We start from the raw sequence: 23,134 nt of genomic DNA, 5'->3' as shown, positions 1-23,134 counted from the left end.
TAGGGCTATGCTATCAACGTGAAAGTACTTGGTCCCAGAAACTCAGAAGAGGGCCATCTCCCCCATCCTTCCAGAAGACTCCCCACAGAGCACCCTCATGGGAAGCCACATTGCATGCTGTTTATCTATGGAGGTGTCACTTCTTCCTACCCTTACCCCTTGCTCTTGTACCTGGCCTGGCATGCAGCATGTGGTAAGGGAATTCTTGCCTCTGCTGTGTTTATGAAGCAGAGAGCAGTGTTCTAGGCTGGAGGAAAGATCTGTGCTTCACCCTTGAGTAGTACCAGACATAAAGGAACATCCCAGCCATGGCCTCTCTGTTCAGATAGGCATATCACCTGGCACCTGGAGGGAGCAGAGCAAAACACTGGTTGGAGTTGGACTAATGTTTACACCTGAATTGGGGACCTGGATGGTGATCCAAGATGTACAACAAAGATGAGATTGAGACATTTCCTCCTTAGAGACTCCATAGCTTTTTTTTTTTTTTTAAGCAACAGGCTTGGATCATGCTGGAAGGAGGCTAGAGAATGAGGGTTGCTTATGCCTACGAGGTTTCTTATGTTGGCAATAGAGATGTTTTAATTTCTGGGCCCAGAGAGCTCCCTGCCTTTCTCTGGACCCACATAAGACCCTTCTCTGAGGACCTGCTCTTCAGACATCTGGCAGGCATTCAGTGCTGCTGGGCTGGCTGCTGTTTGTTCCCATTTATTAAGCATATCCAGGTGAGTTTTATTGCAGACAGTTCCCTGGGCTCCTGTTTCCACATTTGTCTCCTTTGAGTCTGAGGTTGCCAAAGGCTTTCACAGCTAATGGACCTTACAGCTCCCGAGAGCCATTTAAGACAGGCACAGAGCTCAGTGGTGGTAATTAGTCACACAGAGCGCAGGCCCTCAGGAGATGCACTGGAGCCGTGCAGCAGGGAACAGGATGTGTGCATGGGGTTGGGGTCTGGGGGAGGTGGGGAAGTGTCAGCACAGGCTTCTCACTGCCCTCTTCTTGATCTTCTTCTGCCCCTTCCTGTCTGTCTCTCCTAACTGGGAAGGGACTCCTTGATGCTGGTGGCCAGGTGCTCAGGTGGACTCTTGTCCTGGGGCATCCCAGGCACTGCAATAGCACTGCTGACCTCACTTTGAATGGCTGCTGTCCCGGTTTCATCCAGTAAGTCTCCTGGGTGTCGGTAGAGGCTGAGGTTTGAGTTCAGGCAGCAGTTGTGTTGAAAACCTGCCCTTTGAAGCCAAACCATTTGGGTACAAATGCCAGACTCATGATTTTCTGAAAAGTTATCTTCTGTTCTGTTTTTATGTTTTATCTGAAACAAGATGCAGGGAAGAGTGTGCAGACACCCCCCCCCCAAAAAAAAAACCCTTAACAGTCATGCCTGGGTCAGACTGAGTCCAAGCCAAGAGCCTAAAACTCATCCAGGTCTCTCATGTAGGTGATGGGGACCCCCAGTCCTAGAAACATCATTGATTGCCTCTTGAGGTCATGCATTAGCAGCAATTTAGTGAGTAGATCGCCTAGGACCCAATCCAGGCTCTACTGTGTGAGGTGTAGGTGTCTGAAGTAGTGAGCTTACATCCATTGAACCAATGATGTTGTGCCTGTTGAGTCGGGACTTAAAGGTTTTATAATATTGGTTTTAAAGGTTATGGCAAAGAGTATTGGAATAGTCACATAAGCTTTTTGCTTTGGACAGTGCCTGGCACTTTGTAAGTATTCATTAAGTGTAGTATTATGCCAAGGGCAGGTATGATCATGGCAGAGCTAGGAAGGCAGTCTGGTGTACATGCCACACTCTGCCTACCTAGTGGAGAGATCTTGCTCTCCAGGAAAGCAGCACCATTCCCCAGCCCCTTCGTCAAGGAGAGTTGTAGAGGAGAGGATTGTCAAGGAAAGGTGGTACTCGGCCTGCTGCTAAATCCAGGGAAGGGAAGAAGACTTTAGCATTCCTGGAAGTCTCCTCTAGATCAGTCATTGCTTGCCTTGTTTCTTTGATCCCTCTACATTCTGTTGATATGAGAGGAAGCTGGCTTAGAGAGGCTGGTGACTAGTGCCAAATCATGTAACAAGGAAGAGAGAGCCAAGGTTAGAATTTGTGGATGTGTGATTTCTACATGATCTTTTTACTGTGCTTGGCTGTGGTGGGTGACCATGATCTAGTCCCCAAATACTGTATTGATGTCTGCTACTTAGAAAGTCTAATGGGGAGAGGGATAGTACTGTGACGTTGTAGTTAAGCCTCCACCTGCAGCACCAGCATACTCTATGCATGCTGGTTTGATTCCTGGCTGTTCCATTTCTGATCCAGCTTGCTGCTAATGTGCCTGAGAACTCAGCAAAAGATGGACCAAAGTCCTTGGGCCCCTGTACCCACATGGGAGACCCGGAAGAATCTCCTGGCTCCTGGATTTGGACTGGGCCAGCTCATTGCCTGTGGCTGTTGTGGGAGTGATAAGACAGAAGCGTCTCAGTCTCTCTCTCTCTCTCTCTCTCTCTCTCTCTCTCTCTCTCTCTCTCTCTCTCTCTCTCTCTCTCCTACTCTTTCCTTCTCTCACTTTAACACTGTAGGGCTGGCACAATGGCTCAATGGACTTATTCTCATCCTGCCAGTACCAGCATCCTGTATAGGTGCTGAATCTAGTCCTGGCTGCTCCACTTCTGATCAGCTCCCTTCTTATGGCCTGAAAAAGCAGAGGATGGACCCTGAAGATGTGGGAGACCCAGAAGAATCTCCTGACTCCTGGCTTTAGATAGGCTCAGCTCTGGCTGTTGAAGAGATTTGTGGCATGAGCCAGTGGGTGGAAGGTCTCTCTGTCTCTCCTTAAAAAAGGATAAATTTAAAGCAAAAATGTTTTTGTTTTTTTTTTTTTAATTGAGTCTATGGGAGGTCACTGATGTCTGGTGGACTCAAAGGAACAACCTCAAGTGGCTCCAGTTTGGGCCATTCTGGGACGTCATCCTCGGATTGTCCTTGGTACCACAGTGGATTCTGGGCTGCCCTGGGAAGTCAGGGCTGGCCCTGTAGGGAGTCTTGAGTGTCCCATTGCTGTCACGAGCATGGTACTCTATCAGGATGCCCAGGGAAGTTCCCTCTCTCTATCTGCAGGTGGATGGCATTTTGTGCTTGGCTGACATCCTGACAGACGACAGCCACTCGGAGGCTACGCGGGCCGAGGCTGCTGCTGTGGTGGCCCAGGTCACCTCCCCACACCTGCCCTTCACCCAGCACCTCAGTAGCTTCCTGGAGAGCATGGAGGAGATCGTGACGGCCCTCGTCAGTGAGTCACCCTCAGTGGGCAGCCTCCCTCACGTGTATGAGAGGGCCTTGGTGGTTGTCTTTAGGAGGGATGAGGAAGACCTTCATATCTGCTGCTTCTTGCAGCCCAGATATCTCCTAAATGACCACACTAGGTAACCTCAGGCGTCCATGGATCCCAGCCAGGCTTTCAAGAGCTCTGTTGTCAAAAGCCTCCCATTTTGCAATGGGGAAATCTCAACTGAACTTGAGCTGTGGTTATGCAGCAAGGTGGAGGAATCCACCATGGTGGGAGGGTTTGGGGAGGGGTGGGGAGAACCCAAGTATCTATGTAACTGTGTCACATAATACAATGTAATTACTGAAGTTAAATAATAAATAATTAAAAAAAAACAGCTTATTTAAAATGTAAAAAAAAAAAATGCATAGAGCCCTTTAAGAAGCCATTTAGACTGTGGTTGGGTTGGGGTGAATTAGCCTTTGGGATAGGAGTTTAGGGAGAAGGAGCCTGCAGAGCAGGGGTCCTTGAATTTTGAGGTTCAGATCCTTGACCAGAAAACAGTGACAGCAGCAAATAAAATTCTCCAGAATCCCCCACTGAAACGTTATCCTTGCTATCTCATCCTGCAGTCAGGGAAGCTTTGATACGTTTAGATTCCCCTAATCAGGTGTGTACTCCTGGTAAGCGAATCAAAGTCCAATATCTAGAATAGGCTCTCTTTCTAGCTTCCGTTGGCTAAATTGCAGAAAGTACAAGGATTTATCTCGATGATGGTCCTCGGGTTCTTGCTTTGAAACCCTCATTCTTTCTTTCCATCATGCTTGGTAGTGGTTTGCTTTTACTTCTACCCTTAACTCTGTCACTGTCTCCATATTTACATCTTGTTGAAAATGAATTATAATTAAATTTTTCTGGTTGGAGGGAGCTCAAGAGATCAAAAAGATCAATGTCCACTCTAAGAGGAGAGTCTTTTGCTCAGACAGTCACCAGAGACCAATAAGAAACATTTGAGTCAGATGGAAGAAGAAAATGAGGGTGTTCAGGTTCTATATGGAATTGAAAAGCACATAAAAGAAATAGTTGCTGGTTAACTCATTTGATTGTGGCCAGACAGGAAATGCCTTGATTTTTAAAGGTAAGACACAAGTGTTAAAGTTATAGGAAATAACTCAATTTATAAACATAATCAAATAAGAATTCAAATAAATGAACCAAAGCGTAATATAGCCCAAGTGACCTTGCACTCTTGTCACATGTACATTCCTCCTTCTTTGCCCAGGCTGGATTTTCCCCTGGGGAAGAGTGGTTCTCCTATGTATTTGATTCTGATGAAGATGCATTGTAGAGTCCACTCTGAAATGCAGCAGATGGAATATATCTTCTGGGCGGAAATCCAGATCTCTGTTCTTTGGTGGGAAATAGTCCTCCAGTTTCTTGCCATTCCCTGGAAACATTTATAAATGAGTCACTAGAATCCTCCATTAAATCTCCCTAACACATCCCAGGTGACTCAGACTGTAGTTCAAATAAATGGGCAGCAAAATTAAAAGGCACTTAGATGGTGTGTTAATAATTGCTGTGTCAGCAGCAATGACAACTGTATGAAAATGAGAGGAAGTGTTTGGACCTAAAAGAAATCTTACAGCAAACTGGGCCAGTGGGTTCTGTAGTCTCAACCCTACCTGGTTGTAAGGAGATGACCTGGGAGGAGTTGAATAGCCTGAGTGACTTCCTAATGGCCAGAAAATGGAGTTTTAGATGAGGGGAATCATGGAGTCCTTAATTTTTTGGCCACTCTGTTGTCCTATTCTTGGGTGGTTAGATCAAGACTGGATTGTGAAGAGCAGCCTTGCCCAGAGATAAGCTTTTCCCTTCTAGCAAAATTAGAATCTAGGTCTTTAGGATCTGAGATTGAGTCAGTGATTTGGTATGGGGCTGAGATGGAGCAACCTGGTGCATAGGACGAATGAGGACTTTGGTGTCATAGCCCCAACAATTACTTTATTGTTCATAAGACCTTGGACAAGTCACATACCATCTGATTTCTCATTTTCTTCATTTATAAGATTATGATAAGAATATAAAGATTGAATAACTTCATGAGATTAAAATACAAAGCACCTTGCAGGGAGTAAACTCCTATAAATGGTAACTTCAACTGCTGTCATATTGTCTAAGATTCAGCTTCCATGTCTGTAAATTGAGACAACAATCTTGTACTTTTGCTCAGACTCTAGTGTCCTGGTTCACACTGCAGGTCGCTATCCATCTCTGTTTAGTCAGGGACCAATAACTGCATTCTCTAGAAGATACTAGGAGGTACCAATTGCCGGATCTGAACCTGATAGTATCAACTCTTTGGCTGGAGTCAAGAACTGGGGGCAAGGATGGAACATACCCCTGTCTCCTAAACTTACTTCTCTCCTGGGGCTATTCTCCTGAACTGTGGCCTCTCCTTTAGTGCTTTTGGTTGAGATGTTTCAAACAGGAAAGATCTTGGTCTCAGGAAATGCCATAGTTGTTCGTCAAGTTGGAGCCAAGGATCGGAAGTCAGGTGGAGGGGATGAGCAGCACCATGGGCGGAGTCCTTTATGTCTCTTCCTGTGCTGGGGAGTCCATCCATGGTGGAGCCTGTAGGGCAGTGTGTTAAAAGAGAGAGATGGGACTTTTCATCATAGTATAACTTCAGATGGGAAAATTCCAGTGTGAAAATTTGGTTACAGATCTTGGATATCCCCACTGACATTAGGCAGAAAGAGCCTGACATTGTAGCTGGATAAGCCTTATGCTGGGGCCAAAAGGAAGTACTGAAGCTTTGCTAATGACAGCCAGAGAGGACAAGTTTATTTTTATTTTATTTTTAGCCTCTTCCTTAAGGCATATTTGTAGCAGTCTAGTGTACATTACTGGAGACATGAATGGACAAGGTCTTTCCTGCCCCACAGCCTTTGCACGTGCTGGACCTTTGTTTGAGAGTACCTTCTCCCCCCAGATATTTCCCCAGATAACTTCTTTCCCCCTTTAAGGACTCAACTGTAAAATCACATTCTTAGTAGCCCATCTGTTATATACCTTTTTTGATACCTGGTCACTGTTTGTCCTAGTGCTTCTTTATTTTCCTCCTCATATTAATCAGAACTTAAAATTATTCCTACAAACTTCTTTCAAATTTCATTTTCTCTCAGCTGATATTAGGGTATAAGCTTGATAGGGGCAAAGACGTTCTGTTTTTGTTTACCATGCCACTAGCAGTGCCTGAGACACACCTGGTGACGGAAAGAATAGGAGGCACACCCTGGTTTCTAATCCAAGATCTGCTACCTGTACAGACAGACAGGCACCTTACCCTGTGCAGTAGCCATTTTTACCAACTGTAAAATCAGTGTTATCATTGCATACCGAAATGTCTGCCATAGCTGTTGTGGGAACCAATTGAGGTTATTATCTGAAGCACTTGGCACTGAAGCTGTTTTCCTCCTCTTTGCCATCCAGAACTGTGCCAAGAGGCCTCTTCTGGGGAAGTCTTCCTGCTGGCCTCTGCGGCCCTTGCCAACATCACCTTCTTTGACACCCTGGCCTGTGAGATGCTCTTACAGCTGAATGCCATCCGCATCCTCCTAGAAGCCTGCAGCGACAAGCAGAGAGTGGATACACCTTATACTCGGGACCAGGTGAGATGCTCCAGAGGACCTGGGCCAGGGCCTGTGTTCATAGAGACTGATCCTGGAGGGCAGGATCTGAGTTCTGGTAAAGGAAGGACAGCATGGTCCAGTGGCAGGTGACGCTACTTTTTCTTGACATGTGGCTGTTACATTCTGTAGGCAGGTAATGGAATGTGTTATCAACAGCCCCTGTTGGCTTTGAAGTCCTTTTCTGAGATCCCAATGTCCTTGCCTATCCCAACCACACAAGGCCCTTTCTTTATGTCTACTCAGGCTGTGCATCTTGGGAGGAAGAAGCATATGGGAAGGTTCTGAATTTCCTCTGAAGCTTTGTGTTCCAATCATGTCAGCACCTGTCTAACACTGTACTCTGCAGTGAATTGCTTCTCAGTCTGCCTCCATAAAATCAGGGGCTTGCAGCAAAGAGGCCTCAGCCTCTGAACCAATCAGTCATACACACACACACACACACACACACACACATATATAAAATCCCTACTAAGTTGTACAAATATATATATTTTGAGCTCCAAACACAATATGTTGGTTTTGTTTGGATGGCGGTGGGGAGATTTTCCTATGAAAAGGGTTTGAAAAACTTTTCATGAAAGGAGTACTCAAACCTTTTGTTCTCTGATATTCTAGATTTTTATCCAATCCCACCCTTGGCCGTATTTGAGGCTATTTCCCCCAACCCCAAAGGATGTGTATACACACACACACACACACACACACACACACACACACACCCACCACCACCAGCACCCAGCATAAATCAGCTGGTTGTTAGAGGTGCCAGTTTCACCAGGTTCTTGCCAATCCCCAAGGTAGATGATTCCTGCCACAGTTTCAGCCTCAACTACCACCTGTTTCTCTTTGCCTTATCTTTAGTTGAAGCTGCCGCAGCTTTGGGTTCCAACTCCTCTTGGAGCCTCTCAAGGAAGGCCTACCCTGTTGGCCCCCACTCTCCAGAATTGCCTCTTTTTGTAGGGTCCATATCTAATAGTACACTTTTCTTTATAAGAGCATGGTCCACATTCTGTACTACCCCAGACTTTCTTAGGACTTAGGACTTCTGCCTGGAGCTGGCATCCTGGCCTAGTTCCCTAAATGCCTGCTTGCTTCAAGAGATGAGGTGGAATGACATTTCTTCTGTTGCTTCTTGTGAAAGGGCAGCCGACCCCAGAATCTGCAATTCAGAGAAACATTTCTAAGTATATGAGGGTTCCAGTAATACTCTGATGTTGTGGTGTTTGCCCTAATTATAAATTAGCTATACGCCATGAGGATGCCAAACAGTGTGATTGCCAAATGGCTGGCTAGCATTTAAAGCTTGATCTGACCTGGACCTTGACCTTTGATTCTCATCTGCTGCTGTGTTTGAAATGAAGTCAAAGATGCAGTGTGCTGTGGGAGCAAGGAAACTGGACATTGATTCTGCTGGGGGCGTTTACTGATTGAGTGACTTTGAGCAGGTCACAGCATCTTAGTTGTTGTTTTTTTCATCTACTGATGGGGACAAGAATGCCTACCTTGCAGGGTTGTTGTGAGGGTTTATTGAGAAAATGGCTGTAATGGCTTGAAACAGTGCTTAGTACCTACTAAGTTTTACATTAGTGGTGAATATTATTATTTTTCAAAACTTTTGCTCCAAAGAAGAACATGCATTTTACAAATCTGAGATAATAATTAAAGAAGCCAATGAGTATAAACCCTTGGCACAGATCCTAGAGCATAGAAACTATTAAATCAGTGGAAGCGACTGTCAAGGTTAGCATTGGTGTTAGCCTTTGTGTAACACAGAGCACTGAATGGGAGCCTTCAGACAGCTGCTTTATCTGCGCAACTGGTCAAGCCTCTTTCAGCTCAGCCATCCGGTGGCTCTGTGCAGAGACCCTTTCTGATCACTAGGCATAGCTGGCCTTCTCTGGAAGCTTCACTGATTCCCAGGAAAGAGGGGGCTCAGAACCTGGGGAGCATGTGAATAGCTCCAGGTAGAGAAGCCTGCAGCCTGAGTGGGAAGCTGTTCCTGCCCCCACATAAGCGAGACACGTCTCCTGCTGTCCTCAAGATGGCTTCACCTTCTGCCCTGGCTCTGAGCAACCACTTAGCTAGTGAGAGTGTACCCATTAATGAAACAAATGGCTCTTTCCTATAGCAGCAGGAGGAGGATGAAGCTGATTAGAGGGAAGACAAAAAAGATGAATTGGGTTCTGAAGTGCTCACTGCCCCCTCAAATACTTAAGAGAGTAAATGTCCCATGAGGCTTCCAGTAATGAATCTGCCAACTGCTCTTGGCCTTGAATCTAGACTTTGTCCACCTCTGTTTGGTCATCTCAACAAGAGCCATTACACTTTGTTTGTGCAACCTGAGCAAACTGGCCATTCCTATCCTGTATCAACCTTTGGGGTTTGGATTGTGGTTGGGGAAGCCTGGAGCTTGTGTTTATCTGTTCCCTTTTCTAATCCAGAGGACAGAATTGAGGGCTGTAGGTGGATGTGCTCAACATGGAGAACATACTAAAAAGCAATTTGAATGGTCACTTAGGATACCTTTCAGTGACCTTCAGAAATTGTTTTCACAGAGGCTGCTGATATACATTTCTGATAGAAATACATCATTTTGTGTTCTGCTTATTTTAAAATTTAAATCCATTTATTTCAATTCATTTGAAAAGCAGAGAGACAGAGAAGTCTTCTATCCATTTGTCCAGTTTTAAAATTCCTAAAACAGCCTGAGCTGAGCTGGGCCAAAGCCAGGAGCCTGAAGCTTAGTCCAGTCTCCTATATGCACATCAGGTACCCAAATACTTGAGCCATCACCTGGTGCCTTCCAGAGTGTGCATTGCTGGAAGCTGGATGCAAAGTGGAGGGACTGAGACTGAACCCAGGAACTGATACAGGACATGGGCATCCCAACTAATATGCTAACAACTATAAAATGCCTACCCTATCTGGCATTTTAGGTTAACCAGATTTTGTAGCATTTCTAAGACTCACTGTGGTTACCATTTTTAGCAGGAGTTCACTTATCATGAATGCCAGTAACTTGGAATTGTAATTTTGACTGATATCTCAAAAGCCCTTTATGGTTTATAAGGCTTTGTCAAGCACATACATGGATATGTCAAAGAATTAATAGGAAATGGAACAAAAATATGTTTTGGTGCAAATTTTTGAAATCCAGGCTTACTAAAATATTCAGTTTGACATGTCACATATATCAATGATGACATGTAAGAAAAAGAGTAGAAACTGCTGTAGTGAATGCCACAGTTGATCTTGTTAATCATAATTAACACAGTGATAATAGAAATCTAAATATTCCATCTGGGACCCAGTACAGTGGCTCGATTGGATAATCTTCCCCTTTCAATTACCAGGTTCCCATATGTGCACCAGTACATGTCCTGGCTGCTCTACTTCCCATCCAGCTCCCTGATGTGGCCTGGCAAAGCAGTAGAGGACGGCCCAAAGCTTTGGGACTCTGCTTCCACATGGGAGACTTGGAAGAGGCTCCTAGCTCCTAGCTTCAAACTGTCTCAGTTCCAGCCTTTGCATTCACTTGGGGAGTGAACCAGCAGATGGAAGATCTTTCTTTGTCTTTCCTTGTCTCTGTAGGTCTGCCTTTCCAATAAAATATAAATAAAACTTTAAAAATATCCTATCTGACAGTTAAAGAATAATTCTAAGTACACTAATGTGAGTTGCTGTTTGCCCTAATTCCTAACCTACATGGAAGTAATCAAAGCTTTGCATTAACTGTGTATCAGATTTTCTGTGTTGTGAGTTCTGTCAGATAAGAGCACCTGCCTCTATTGGGGTGTCTTAAAGACATTCTTCACAGACCTTTCGTCTGGTTCAGTAATAATTTCCTACATAACACATGAAAAGGAATATAAGCAGAGTTGGGAGGTGAAGTTGACTGACCACTGATGCCCTGCTAAGGAGGTGAGGTGAGTCTGATCCATCTCTTCACAGTGGTCTGTGGACAGGTGTTTCCAGAATACCTGCTCTGTGCTGTAAGGGCCAGCCTTTTCCTCTACATGTGCTGGTATCAAAAGGCTTACCAACCTCCTAATCCCCACAGATTTTTATCCTTGAAGTAATGGCATATTGGGGCAGAAGGCAGCTTCCCCTGCTATTCTGGATCAGTTTTTTATTTGAGTTTTCCCTAAAACCTTTAGAGGCCAAAGGAAAAGGGATTTCAAAGTGCCCCTAAAGGTAGTGTCTGCTCAGAAGGGCTGCTCCTGCTCTAAGATTTTTCTTCCCCTTGGGAGTGATTCCAGCTAAGCAGCACATCTGGGCCACACCAGTGCCTGGCCCTCTGTGTTATATTGGTTCGTGCAACTTGGCATGCCCCTTTAGGGCCTATGTCCTTCCAGGTTTTTCTTCCTGGGGCAGATTGCATTCTTTTCATTTCAGCACAGATTCTGAGAGCTAAGAGAGCCAATCATGAATTTTTAAAGCAGTCCTTATTTCTATTATCTATAATAAAGCCAAGTAGTGCTCCCTGCCCCATGCCATGTCCTACTCCACCAAACCTGTGGGTAAATTACCTTGTGTGTCGAAAGAGGTTTGGCACATTGTGATTATGTTAGGCACCTTGAGATGAGAATGTTATCCAGATGAGCCCCATGTAATCACCAACATTCTTAGAAGAGGGAAGCAGAAGAATAAGCGTCAGGAGATAAGATACAATTAAAGACGCCGTGTGAGCGTGAGGCAGAGCTAAGTGCTAAGGAGTGTGCGTAACTTCTAGAAGTCAGATTATCCAGGAAGAATGTGGATCTATTAATAGCTTAATTTCAGTTCCCTATGACCCATTTAGGACCCATTTTGGATCCCCCAAATCGCAAAATGATAAAATGTGTGGCTTTAAGTCCTTTAGCTTGTGGAAATTTGTTATGTACTGGAAATTGAGACACCTTCATTAACCAAGACACAGAAGGTAGATAATATGGCCAAGTCATACTGACAGTAAGTGAAGAGAGAGCTTGAATTGAGGCTGATCAGTGTGACTAGCCAAGGCACTGCACTGTCTCTAATCTAGGGCCTCTGTGTTCACCAAGCAACTGCAGGGAGAACAGGGCCTTTTCATTTAGAAGCAGGACTTAATTGATGCCATAGCCAGGACTGAATTAGCCTGGGCCAGAGAAAGCGGCTTGCCTGACTGCCGCTCATTTTTCCCTCAAAGTGTGGTTTCCCTTGCATGTTGTCAGGTAAACCAGTTGCTTTTAAACTCCCAGCCATGCATAAGAGGAAGCATTGGCCTCTTTCCCCTCCACATCAGGGAACACATGAGGATGTGGCAGAAAGGGGACCCCACACAGATCGTAATTGGCATTTATTCAAATGGTGCTTAATTGAATACTTTATCTACACCTCAGAAAACCACATGGGGTACAGGCTCTGTAAAGAGGAAGTAATTTTCATTAACAGGATCTAAATTAGTCTGACACAAAGACCTACCTGTGCCTGTGACACAGCTAATAATTTCCGTATAATGAACCCCTTGCTGCAGACAAATGTTACCTCCCTTTCCTTCCCTTTCCTTTTCCTTTTCCTTTTCCCTTTCTCTCTTTCTTTCCCTTTCCCTCCTTCACTCCCTCCTACCCTCCTTCGTTTCTCCCTCTCTCAGCGAGCCTGGATACCAAGCCTGTGCTTTGCTGAGGGAGGCCAGGCTGATGAGAGGTAGGGTGCAGCCGCTCCTGTGTCTTGGAAACAGAGGCTGTGCTCCTTGCTGCTACTAACAGCCCAGAGAAAACAAATGAACTCTAATTTGACATGAACTTGGCTTATTTCTTCCCTCTTGAAGACTCTGCACTTTATGCCTCTTAGGAACATGGCATTTTGGGAGCTTTGTTTTTCACTCATCTCTTTTTGGTTCAGACACAGCTCCATGTTACTATCCAGTTTTAGAATTGTTGTTGCCTAGATTATCTTCAGAAGACTACAGAGTCACCATCCTAGAGATGGGACCACTGCCTGGGCTTATGTTGTGCCCGATACTCTGAAGAAACATTCTGAGAGATAACATCTATTTGGTGTGTGGTTCAACAGATTAAGCCATTTTTGCAACTCTGGAATTCCCATGTCAGAGTGCTAGTTCGAGTCCTGGCTACTCTACTTCTGATCCAGCTCCTTGGGAACAAGCCTGGGAAAGTAGTGAAAGATGGCTCAAGTGCTGGAATCCTTGCCACTCAGTTGGGAGTACCAAGATCCTGTATTCAGTCTGGCCCAGCCATGGCTGTTGCAACTGTTTGGGGAATAAACCAGTGGATAGAAAAATCTCTTTGTCTCTCTCTCTTTCTGTCACTTTGGCTTTCAAATGAATAAAACAAATCTTAAAGGAGAGAGACATCTGTGAGAAGGGTCTTTAATTTCACTTCATTATTTAACTATCACTCTGGAGTGCTGTCTGCTTTCTGAAAGTAGGTGAATTTTCAGTTTGTTGGTTATGCCAGGAGTAATGTCATGGGTGGCAAAAGAGCAAATAGACACTGTATTTCTAATGTATTCCAGTGATGTTTTGGCACCTTGACAATTTGGGGTCCCTGGAATAGGTCAATTCTTGGCTTCTTAACCTAATTGTGGGTTGAGTTCCCGATGTTCTCTTGGATATACCAGGACATGCAAGGAAAATGTATCGCACCCTATGGGCTTGTAAGTATAGTTTCCTCTCTGCCTTCTGCCAGTGTCCATTTCCTACAGGCAGAACCCTTCCGTGAAGACTGATATACAAGGCGTTCAGACCACAGACTAGCCAAGTAGAGCTGAGCATGAACTCTCCCATCAGATTCCATGCAACATCTGATGCTGGGGGTGTTGTGCTCTGCTTTGACCTTCACTCATTTCAAGTTGAAAGTAGGTGAGAGTCAATATCAGGGATAAGTGGAGATGGGATAACCCAAACCAGGGCAGGCACCTGCTGTCACAAAGACTAGCCAGCATAGCGGAGTTGGATCCTGGGGCGCTTGAGGGTCATCGTAAGACTACATGCTGATTAGTGGACATCAAGTCACTGGGAAAATATGTTCTGGTGGCAGAGGCCCATGAAGAGGGAAGAAAATGCCATGAAAAGGGCTGGCTATGTGGACAGTAAGGAGTTATAGGACGAAGGGAAGCTTTGCAGTCCTGACTGATCTATGTGGAGAGCACCATTTGTAGCTGGTGTTTAGTTTTCACCATTTTCTCTTCCAGATTGTGACCATCTTGGCCAATATGTCCGTCCTGGAGCAGTGTGCTTCCGACATCATCCAGGAGAATGGTATGTCTGCAGCAATGTGCATGCTTAATGGGTCAATTGGGTAAACAGAGCCAGGTGCCTTCATGCTTGTGTGGATATCAATATAGAGATGTATAAATATGTATGTGTGTCTCCACATTTGCACTAGCATATGTATGTGTGCAACTGGGCCAATACATGAATATTTGCTTGCTTTTCTGCAGCTTAACATTTACTGAGACACAATGAACAAAAAGATAAAGAATGTCAGATGGTGATAGTAGCCCAGGGAGAAGAAATCAGGGAGAGGGTAAGGTAGGCTGGGATGGTGAGGAGAAAGCATTTGTGTCATTGTGATCCCAAAGTAAACATCTGTTCTTAAAAGGGATACATTCCAATCTTAAATCATTCCCATCTTACTGGGCTTTCTAGAAGCCTGAAATGTCTGGGAGGCGGGGAGGGTGGGCCTCCGGTCACGGCAACCTGAATGCCGTGAGCCCTCGATGAGAGCGTCTCTTCCTCCACTTGCTCCGCTGATCCCATCTGTGCTGAGTCTTCAGAGGTGGGGCCGGGTTTCCTTGCCCTGGAAGCTGATCTAAGCAACCTATGCTGGAAAACAAGGCTGCTGTCTTGCAGCTGGAAGCAGGGAGCAGTGAGGGCTACCTGTGACAGGATAATAAGGCAACAATTATCAGCTGGTTGGAAACCAGGGCTGCTAATGAGGCTGAGTGAGCTGGGAGCCTCTGCGGCTGCCTTTGCTCTGGTGAAACCCAGCTTGCCCGGCTGTCTTTAACAGATGTATGTTTGCCCTTCTCCCATCACTCCGGGTCTAATTGAAAGACATAATTTTGTGCTAATTTTGTGTGATTGAGTTAATAATGAGAAACTTTGCTGAGCCAGCTGAGGCCAAGAGGCTGAGAGGGATCACTTGTGCACTGTTCTGTCGGTGTCAGGTTCAAGTGGTCGGTGAGAGTGCATCTCCATGGATCTGTGAATTGGAGATGGGAATGGCTGGCAGTGTACAGGGTTTGTTGTTTATGAAGTACTGCTGGTTGACTCAGTTAACAGTTACAACCTCAGCTATCAAAAAGGTGATGGGGAGCAACCAGCTACCTGAGTTCCATACCTGTTCTCCCAGTTACTAAATGTCTGTGTGCAAGGTACTCTACTTCTCTCTGGGCCTTGAAGGGAATCATAGCAGGACTAGTTCATGAGGCTCCAGGGAGCTTTCAGAGCACTGTGCATGAACTGTGCATTTAGCACAGTGCCAAGCTTTCAGCAGAAGCTATCATAGCATTGGGAAAAACAAATATGTGCTTTGATATCCCTTCCAAGTATGGTGACATGCCACATGAAATTAGGGAAAAGAAGAGGTGCCTTGGTCTCTGTGATTGATACCATCCAAGTCATCTGACAGTTTGTGTTTGAGCCCTGCAGCCATCTGTCTGCCTGCAGCCTGTGGTTACCAAGTGTTCATTGCTTCTTGTCTAGGGGTTCAGCTCATCATGGGCATGCTGTCTGAAAAGCCAAGGTCTGGGACCCCTGCCGAGGTGGCAGCCTGTGAGCGAGTGCAGCAGAAAGCAGCAGTGACCCTGGCCCGGCTCAGCAGAGACCCAGATGTGGCCCGGGAGGCTGTGCGTCTCAGCTGTGAGTGGTGGTGGCAGTGGCTGTGGCTGGGGTGAGGTAGATGAGGACAGCTGCCCCTGATTTCATGGCAGCAGCCATAGCCGTGCCCAGAGGCTGGCTGGACTGACTGCTGGCAGAGGAGGCTCAGTGGGCAGCACATGGAGGGACGAAGGCCCCGGAGAGGACTGTGTGAGTCGGCTGGAACAATGACTGTTAACCGGAAGCCTGTGCTTCCATGCAGATATTCATTCATCTATCTACTCAATGAGTTGTTTCCTCATCCAATGCCTCATTTGATCACTAACTTGTCCTTTTGTTGATTCATTACTTCATTTCTTCACTTATGCATTCATTTATTAAGTCATTCAGCAAATCACTCCATCATTTAGTTAGTCACTTATTTACCTAACAGGTATTTACAGATTGCGCACCCTATGCTAAATTCTCTCCTGACAGGAAACACTGACGATCATATTGTCCTGACCAGAGACTCTCAACCTTCTGGGGATGAGAAATGTGAGGAGAACTATTTGCAGCTGGGTTCAGGAGCAATGCTCTGAGTGTCCACTGCAAATTAGGCAGCCAGGAGCAGGAGCCCACATTTATCTCCGTGAGGCATGGTGTTTTACCCAGGAAGTAAGCTTCCAAGCTGTGGCTTGAAGGGCCAATGGGAGTCATTTTGGTGTGAACGCCGAGGAAGGCACTGTAAGTAGAAGCAGGGAAAGGCATAGCAATGTCACCACATAGTGAAGTACCATAGGAGGTGGCCCAGGACAACAAAGGGTCCCTGCTTTATTGAGGCTGGATGCAGGATAAACATGTAGCCCCTGTCTGTGTAACTTCTGCTACTATCTTATGTTTTCTTAACCCATAGTTAAACGTATATTGAAAAATCACTTATTTAACTTACCTTAGTAATGCTCTGGGAAACATTCATACAGTCTGTGGTTTTCCATAATCTTAGCCACAACACTTTTTGCTTGAAATATGCAGTTGTGGCAAATGTACTGTTTGGCTCAGAAGTCCCTCCGGGAAGGACATAAAGGTCATGTCCAGCACAGGTGAAGTTGGAAGTTTTCAGACAGGAGAGATGGGCAGTCCCTGGGCCACTGCTTTAACTGAGTCTGCTGAGTTGCTGCAGGTTGCACTTGTGGGTTGTGCTTTGCTACTGCAACTGATTAGCAGAAAATTGCCGCAAACCCCTCTGAGTGGGTTCATTCCCCTTCCTCAGCAGATCGGGCTCCAATGCAGAGGGTCAACACTTTCATGTCAGGTCAGGTCTCCGCATCACAAGCATCAGTCTCTCCCTGGATCTTGCAGGCATGTCCCGTCTCATCGAGCTCTGCAGATCCCCATCAGAGAGGAACAGCAGTGATGCCGTGCTGGTGGCCTGCCTGGTAAGTTTCTTCCCACAGCTGTAACCTAGGTCTGTGGGCATGCAGACAGATGGCTAGGAGACCTGCATATGCTGGGTGAGCCACAAAAGCCTCTGTTGGTTTCAATTTTTCTCTTCAAAATGGTGATCATGTATCATCCTTGTTGCATTTAATTCATACAATTTTGATGAAAATTGTGTGAGATCGTATTTGTGAAAGGGCCTAAGAAACTGGGTTCTGTCCTGTTACCACAGTTTTAGTAGTCACGAGTTTTAAGGTTCTGGAAGACTCTAACAGCAGATCAAACCGAGCAGCAGGTGGGTGAAATGCCAGGTGGTAGTGCTGATGTGATGGCACTGTCAGAAGAGGGGGGCTGGCACATGGAAGTCCCCTGCAAGGTAGACATGTTGATGGAAGTCTCCCTTCACCCCTGGAGAAAAACCCTTTCCTGGATCTTCCCGTATTAGAACTCCTTACTCCTTTGTGGGATGGAAAGGGCAGGAACGCTACAGGATAGAGGGATTACTCAGCCAGCTACCAAGATCTTCACCGTGAATCCAAATGCCCTGGGAACCGCCTAGTCAGCTACTTGATGCTGAGGATACCATGAAAGATTCAACAGTACCAGGTGGGGGCGCATGCTTGTCACTCCTCTCCCCTTCCCTGGAGTAACTTGGAAGCCATTGTGTTGTCACAGCGATTGAGCTTTCAGAAGAGAGTGTCAGATGATTGGTCCTCAGGAACACGAAGGAGGAGCCACTTAGGGAGTTAAAGCTCCTCCATGCTGTTGCAGTTTATCTCCTTACTCAAAGTTTTACTCTGCTTCCCATTTCTGGGAGTTCCTGCTTTGTGTTGTGCTGATACAGAAGCAGCAGGACAATGTAGTCAGATAGCCCTGTAATGGTCTTAGCACTACTGAGCTGTGTGATATTGGGGCAGTCACTAAATGCTATACTTTTCATTCAGTAAATATTTACTGGATATGCTGTTGGCTTTTGTAAGCTCTGTGGACGCAGTTGGGGTTTGGAGTGGGAAGAGACAATGATGTCAGCTCTCCTAAGGCTTTTGTTCTGGGACACACAAGCAGTCTGCACTCTGTACCTTTGGCAGTCTGCTGAAGCTTATGGACCCCTTTCAGAGCACTTTAAAGATTTATCTTATTTGAAAGATGGGTGAGGAGGGGTAGAGACAAAAGTTTTCCATCTGCTGGTTCACTCTCCACATGTCTACAATAGACAGGAGTAGGCCAGGCCAAAACCAGGAGCCCAGAACTGTATCCCACATGGGTGGCAGGAACCCAGCTACGTTGAGGCATTGCCTGCTAACTCACAGAATATAATTAGCAGGAAGCTGGATGAGAAGTGGAACCCAGGACTTGAACCCACACACTCCATTGTGCATTGCAGATGTCCCAGTAGCATCCTGACAGTTTTGTTGAGTACTCATCCCAAAATAATGTGTTCAATGCATAAAACAAAATATGTAGAATCAAGAAGAAACAAAATATATTAGAATGTTTCAGCATCTAGTACATTCATATCTGTTTTTTAGTTGACACACTAAATAAAGTCTAGCAGTGAATCTAATAAGCATTGTAATCCTGACTAGCAATAACTGTAAATGATACTTGAAGATGTTTTCAGAAATTGTTATGCGATATAAAAACATATGTGATTTCTACTTTTTTTTTGTTTGTTGCTAAGTTTGTTGTTTGTTTCTAAGTTTCAGTTCAAGGTTATTGAAAATAAAAATGCACTTTTCTAACCCAGGTTCACAGTCTCTTAATTCTGCCACATCTTGCCAGTAAAACTGGGGGAAGTTAACAGCTGGCACTCATGTAACAATGGCCTCACCTCCCGTTCTCCTCACAGTCTCGAGAGCCAGAGACTTCCTGAGTCTGAATAGTGAAAACACTTTAGAAACCATAAAGTCCCATTTAGATAGGATGGCTTATGACTATTGTCATTTGTACTGTTAACGTAATGGAGAGCTCACAGGGGGGTTGGCTTCTGTTTGTCATCTGTAAAATGACTTCCAGCTGGGAAGGGGGGTGTATTTGTTCTTATGAATTAGTCAGTAGATGCCCCTTTCTCTCCAATCCATTCTCTAGCTGACTGGTTAATTTTCGAAATGACAGATTATAGTTGTAGCACTTCCATGAAATCCGACCATGGTTGCCTGTTCTCTATAGGCCACTGTCGCTTGTTCAGCCCCTCACGTTGTGAGCCTAACCAATGCTTTGGGTCTGAAGATCTGTGCTTTCCAGGCTGTACCCATGTTGGCCAAGCCTGAAACATGCCCTGCCTTTGCCCCAAGTTAAGTATCTTCCACACTGTTGTTTATTTTGGCCCTGCCTCTAATCTCAATGCCTGGCCTACTTCAACCTTTCCAGAAGCTGTCAGTGGTGCTAAGATGACAAGCACACTGTAGGTCCCAGGCTTCCTTCTTGGGATTTATCCTACCCTGTCTGATACAGCCTGTATTATTCATGCTGCCGGGGATGTAAGGGGGAGTCTCAGAGTTCAGACACAGGCCTGTCTGCCTCTGGGAGTTAGGACTTTGGGACAACACCCTTTCTCTTCTGGTCTTATATGGCCCTAGTCTCACTATGCTGCCTCCTGGGGAAGGATCTGCACTTCTCCCCCTTCTATCCTGGAAACCATCTTAGGACAAGGACCCCTGTCTAGCTCTTTGTATTGACATAGAACGTTGAGTTTGGTGACTTTGTATTGTCTCACTTTAGGACTGGCAGACTTGTGTACTCACCCCAGCTCCCAGTGAGGGTGGGTGTCCATGATGTGACTCTAGAAGGGCTTCAGTGTTTGGGTGCTATCCCCAGCTGGCAAGGTAGCTACTTGGAGCCCTGCCTGGCAGATGGAGTTGGAAGCTACCCTTCCTGCTCCTCCCCCCTCTGGCCCCCTGGCTTCTCTGTTTCAAGGGCTCTCTTCAGGTGGAGGGTGGAAATTTCCATTATCATCTCCGTGTCTGGGAAGGTGATGCCGCAGATCGCATCTCCCAGACAGAATTGATTTTTCCTTAATGAAGCAGCTGTCAGTGGACTGTGGGCTTGTTTAATACTTGGGTGTTTTCAGGCTGTCTGGGAATGAGGTTCTGGGAGAATGAGTTGTTCATCCTCCCAGAAAAGGAGAGGCTAAGAAAGGGCCTGGAAGGATGCAGGGCCCTTTGAGGACGGTGCATGCAGAGGAAGGGGGTGCTCTATGCTGATGAGGGGTTTGCATTCCGCTAACATTTAGAGGGCTCTGAGAAGAAGATATCTGTTTCTTTATCCATGCTTTCATTTTATTTTCCCTCTTCCTGAGGTTATCTCTTTTCTTAGCACTTTCTGCTTCTTTCCCCTTTCTCTGTTTTTTTTTTTTTGTTGTTGTTGTTGTTGGCTGTTGTTTTGTTTTTGTTGTTCCCTCATCTTTTATCCCCCATTGCTCCCTCTACTTCCTTTTTGTCTCTGCCTTCGCTCCGTGTTCTGCCTCTCTCCTGCCCCTCTCCTAGCAAAGGCTGTTTCCCTTTCTTTGTCACTAATTTTTCTGTTCTCTCCATCATACTCTCATGCTTAGTATCTTTCCTTTGTCAAGTTCATCTCTTTCTCTGGTTTAGTATTTCCTTTGTGTTTTGTTTCTCTGTTGCTTCCTTTTCTTTGTATCACTGCTATTTCCCTGTCCTATGGACCTGTTTTGTCTTTCTGTTCTTGTCTCTTTTTGTCCTCTCCCTCTTAGTTTTACCTCTGTTGGTTGATGCAAAATGCCCCAGAGACTCCAACCCACATCTGGAGAGTGATTCCCAGTTCCGTCCCCACTGGATATTTCTCCTAGTTGGAGAGGAGTTGAAAGTGCTGTACTTACCTTGGAGCAAATTACCTCCTAGGAGAAGCAGGCACACTTGGCAGAGTCTGTTCTGGCGAGTCACCTCCCTGCCACCACTGTCTCAGACATGCTCAGAAACATGTGTTTCTTATGCTTGATCTGGCAGATATGCCAGCAGCTGCGACTCCATCAATCAGCTCAAATCACCCTCTGTTTTCACGCTCCTGGCCTGATTTCTCAGCAACAGGCTACTTGTCATGTATAGGTAATGAGCTCTGTGTCTGCCTTGTACTCAGTATAACTTAGTGTTCTGAGGTTGTAGCATATCACCTGTGTGTGTAGTAGGAAGGCCCTGGGCTAAGATCACTGAGTGATTCTGACGATAGCCATTTTTTCCTCTCTGAGGAATAGCATAATGTCAGGATTAGATGAACTACTGTATGTAGTTATTATGTGAGGATTGACTGACCTCCTTCTGTGCTGCCTCTGCCATTCTAGATATTCTCCCAACTTCCTTCATTTCCAGTGACGGATGCCTTTTACCCAGCTGTGTACCTGTAAGCAACAGGGAAATAAATAGTATTCACGGAGCACTTAGATTGCATTGTTTCAGTCCATGTAAATAGATCTTGAAGGGTGCATAACTCACATTTACCACTTCAGGTTGCTCTAGCTTTAAAGCTGTTCATGTGTATTAAACCCATGTAAAACACTGTGGTGCTTACTATACGTGAGAGGAAGAGAGAGAGCGAATGAATTCTAAAACAGGATTCCTACCCTTGGCAAGCTCAGAGTCTAATGAGTGAGATAAACACCCAGATGCCAGTTATATTCATGTGTGAGAAACTTGAGGTCAGCCCAGGAACTCTGAGTCTATAGGATATAGATGAACTGTCTCTGCTTCAGGGTAATCAGGGAAGGCTTCACATGGGAGGTGCAAGTAGTCCAGCCTTACAGAATGAATGCATTAGCCAGGGAAGAGAATGGACTTCATGCCATAGGGGCATTTGGGAAATCAGTCTACCTGCCCCTGTCTTTCTTGTTTCTCCCTCTGCTTGATGTTAAATGCCCCAGTGTCAGTGTCTTCTTCCTTGGTTTAATATTGTTTTTCATGAGACTTTGCTGAATTTCTGCATCAGTGAATAGTCCTTGCTGTTCTAATGTTAGTTTACAACCTAAAAATATAATTTCTTTGATGCGTCTGAAAGTTACAACCCTGAAAATGAGTGTACCTTGAACTTGAATATATCATTCAGTGGAAGAGATTTTTAAAATAGAAATTTTTTTTAAATGACCAGGCTGCTAAGATGACTTGAAAAGCGGAGATAACCAGGCTATTATTATCCATCATTAAGAGATTCCTGATGAAATGTATCATAGTAACCAAGGTGCAACAAGGTGCAAATGAAACTGGGTGAACGTGTGATAAAACCGCTTTGGGGACCTATGATCAGGCTGATCACTGTGGTTTCTGATGGCCCAGATAAGGCTCAGCTCAAGTCATCTGGGGAGTGCGCTGGTCTTGAACTGCATCTCTCAGGACAGCAGAAGGAAATAGATGTGCTTGAGTAAGGCTTGACCGTCCTCTTCTGTCTTCTCCCTAGGCTGCTCTGCGTCAGTTGGCTGGGGTCTGCCCTGAAGGCCTCCAGGACTCTGACTTCCAGCAGCTGGTGCAGCCCCGACTCATGGATTCCTTCTTACTCTGCAGCAACATGGAGGAGAGTTTCGTGTAGCAACTGTGGAAGATGAAAGATTCTCATGTCCCTTCAGAATATGCATTTGGGGACACACCTGAGTACATACAAGCTCTCCTCACCTCTATTTTTTTCACCTCTTTATTTATATTTAATTTATTTTTACATGCAACTGACCAGGGATGAATTCTTACAGAGCCATCGTCAAACAGCCTGTGATCCTTGGAATCTTTTTTGTTTTTACATTTTGACTTCCATGGCTTCTCAGTTGCAGTTGTTGAAATGCATAATGGCTTATATGACAGACTGTCATGGGTGATTTCACTTCATCTCGCTTTTTCAACTCACTTACCTTGGCTCATTTTTGAAAACTTTGGAACTAGAGTATTTTAAATGCCCATTATTTTTTAAAGTTAAATTCACTCTTTTCAAAAATTTAAAATGAATTTCATAGTTGAACAGAATATATT

General features: G+C 45.3%; 1 protein-coding gene across 2 annotated transcripts in view; it reads left to right on the top strand.

Moving 5' to 3' along the window:
• INSC (INSC spindle orientation adaptor protein) overlaps positions 1-22,854 on the top strand; it is an 82,369-nt gene extending 59,515 nt beyond the window's left edge. For both annotated transcript variants that reach the window (XM_058663330.1, XM_058663331.1), the window contains exons 7-12: positions 3,110-3,281; positions 6,753-6,931; positions 14,126-14,192; positions 15,642-15,797; positions 17,097-17,173; positions 22,575-22,854. In XM_058663330.1, the coding sequence (XP_058519313.1) occupies positions 3,110-3,281; positions 6,753-6,931; positions 14,126-14,192; positions 15,642-15,797; positions 17,097-17,173; positions 22,575-22,703 (780 nt within the window). In that variant the 3' untranslated portion in view covers positions 22,704-22,854. The remainder of the gene's footprint in view (positions 1-3,109; positions 3,282-6,752; positions 6,932-14,125; positions 14,193-15,641; positions 15,798-17,096; positions 17,174-22,574) is intronic.
• Positions 22,855-23,134: the final 280 nt, after the last annotated feature.

This window comes from Ochotona princeps, chromosome 4, assembly GCF_030435755.1.
Source record: "Ochotona princeps isolate mOchPri1 chromosome 4, mOchPri1.hap1, whole genome shotgun sequence".
Taxonomy (NCBI): Eukaryota; Metazoa; Chordata; class Mammalia; order Lagomorpha; family Ochotonidae; genus Ochotona; species Ochotona princeps.
The sequence above is the reverse complement of the archived record's forward strand: the minus strand, read 5'-3'. Positions and strand labels throughout refer to the sequence as shown.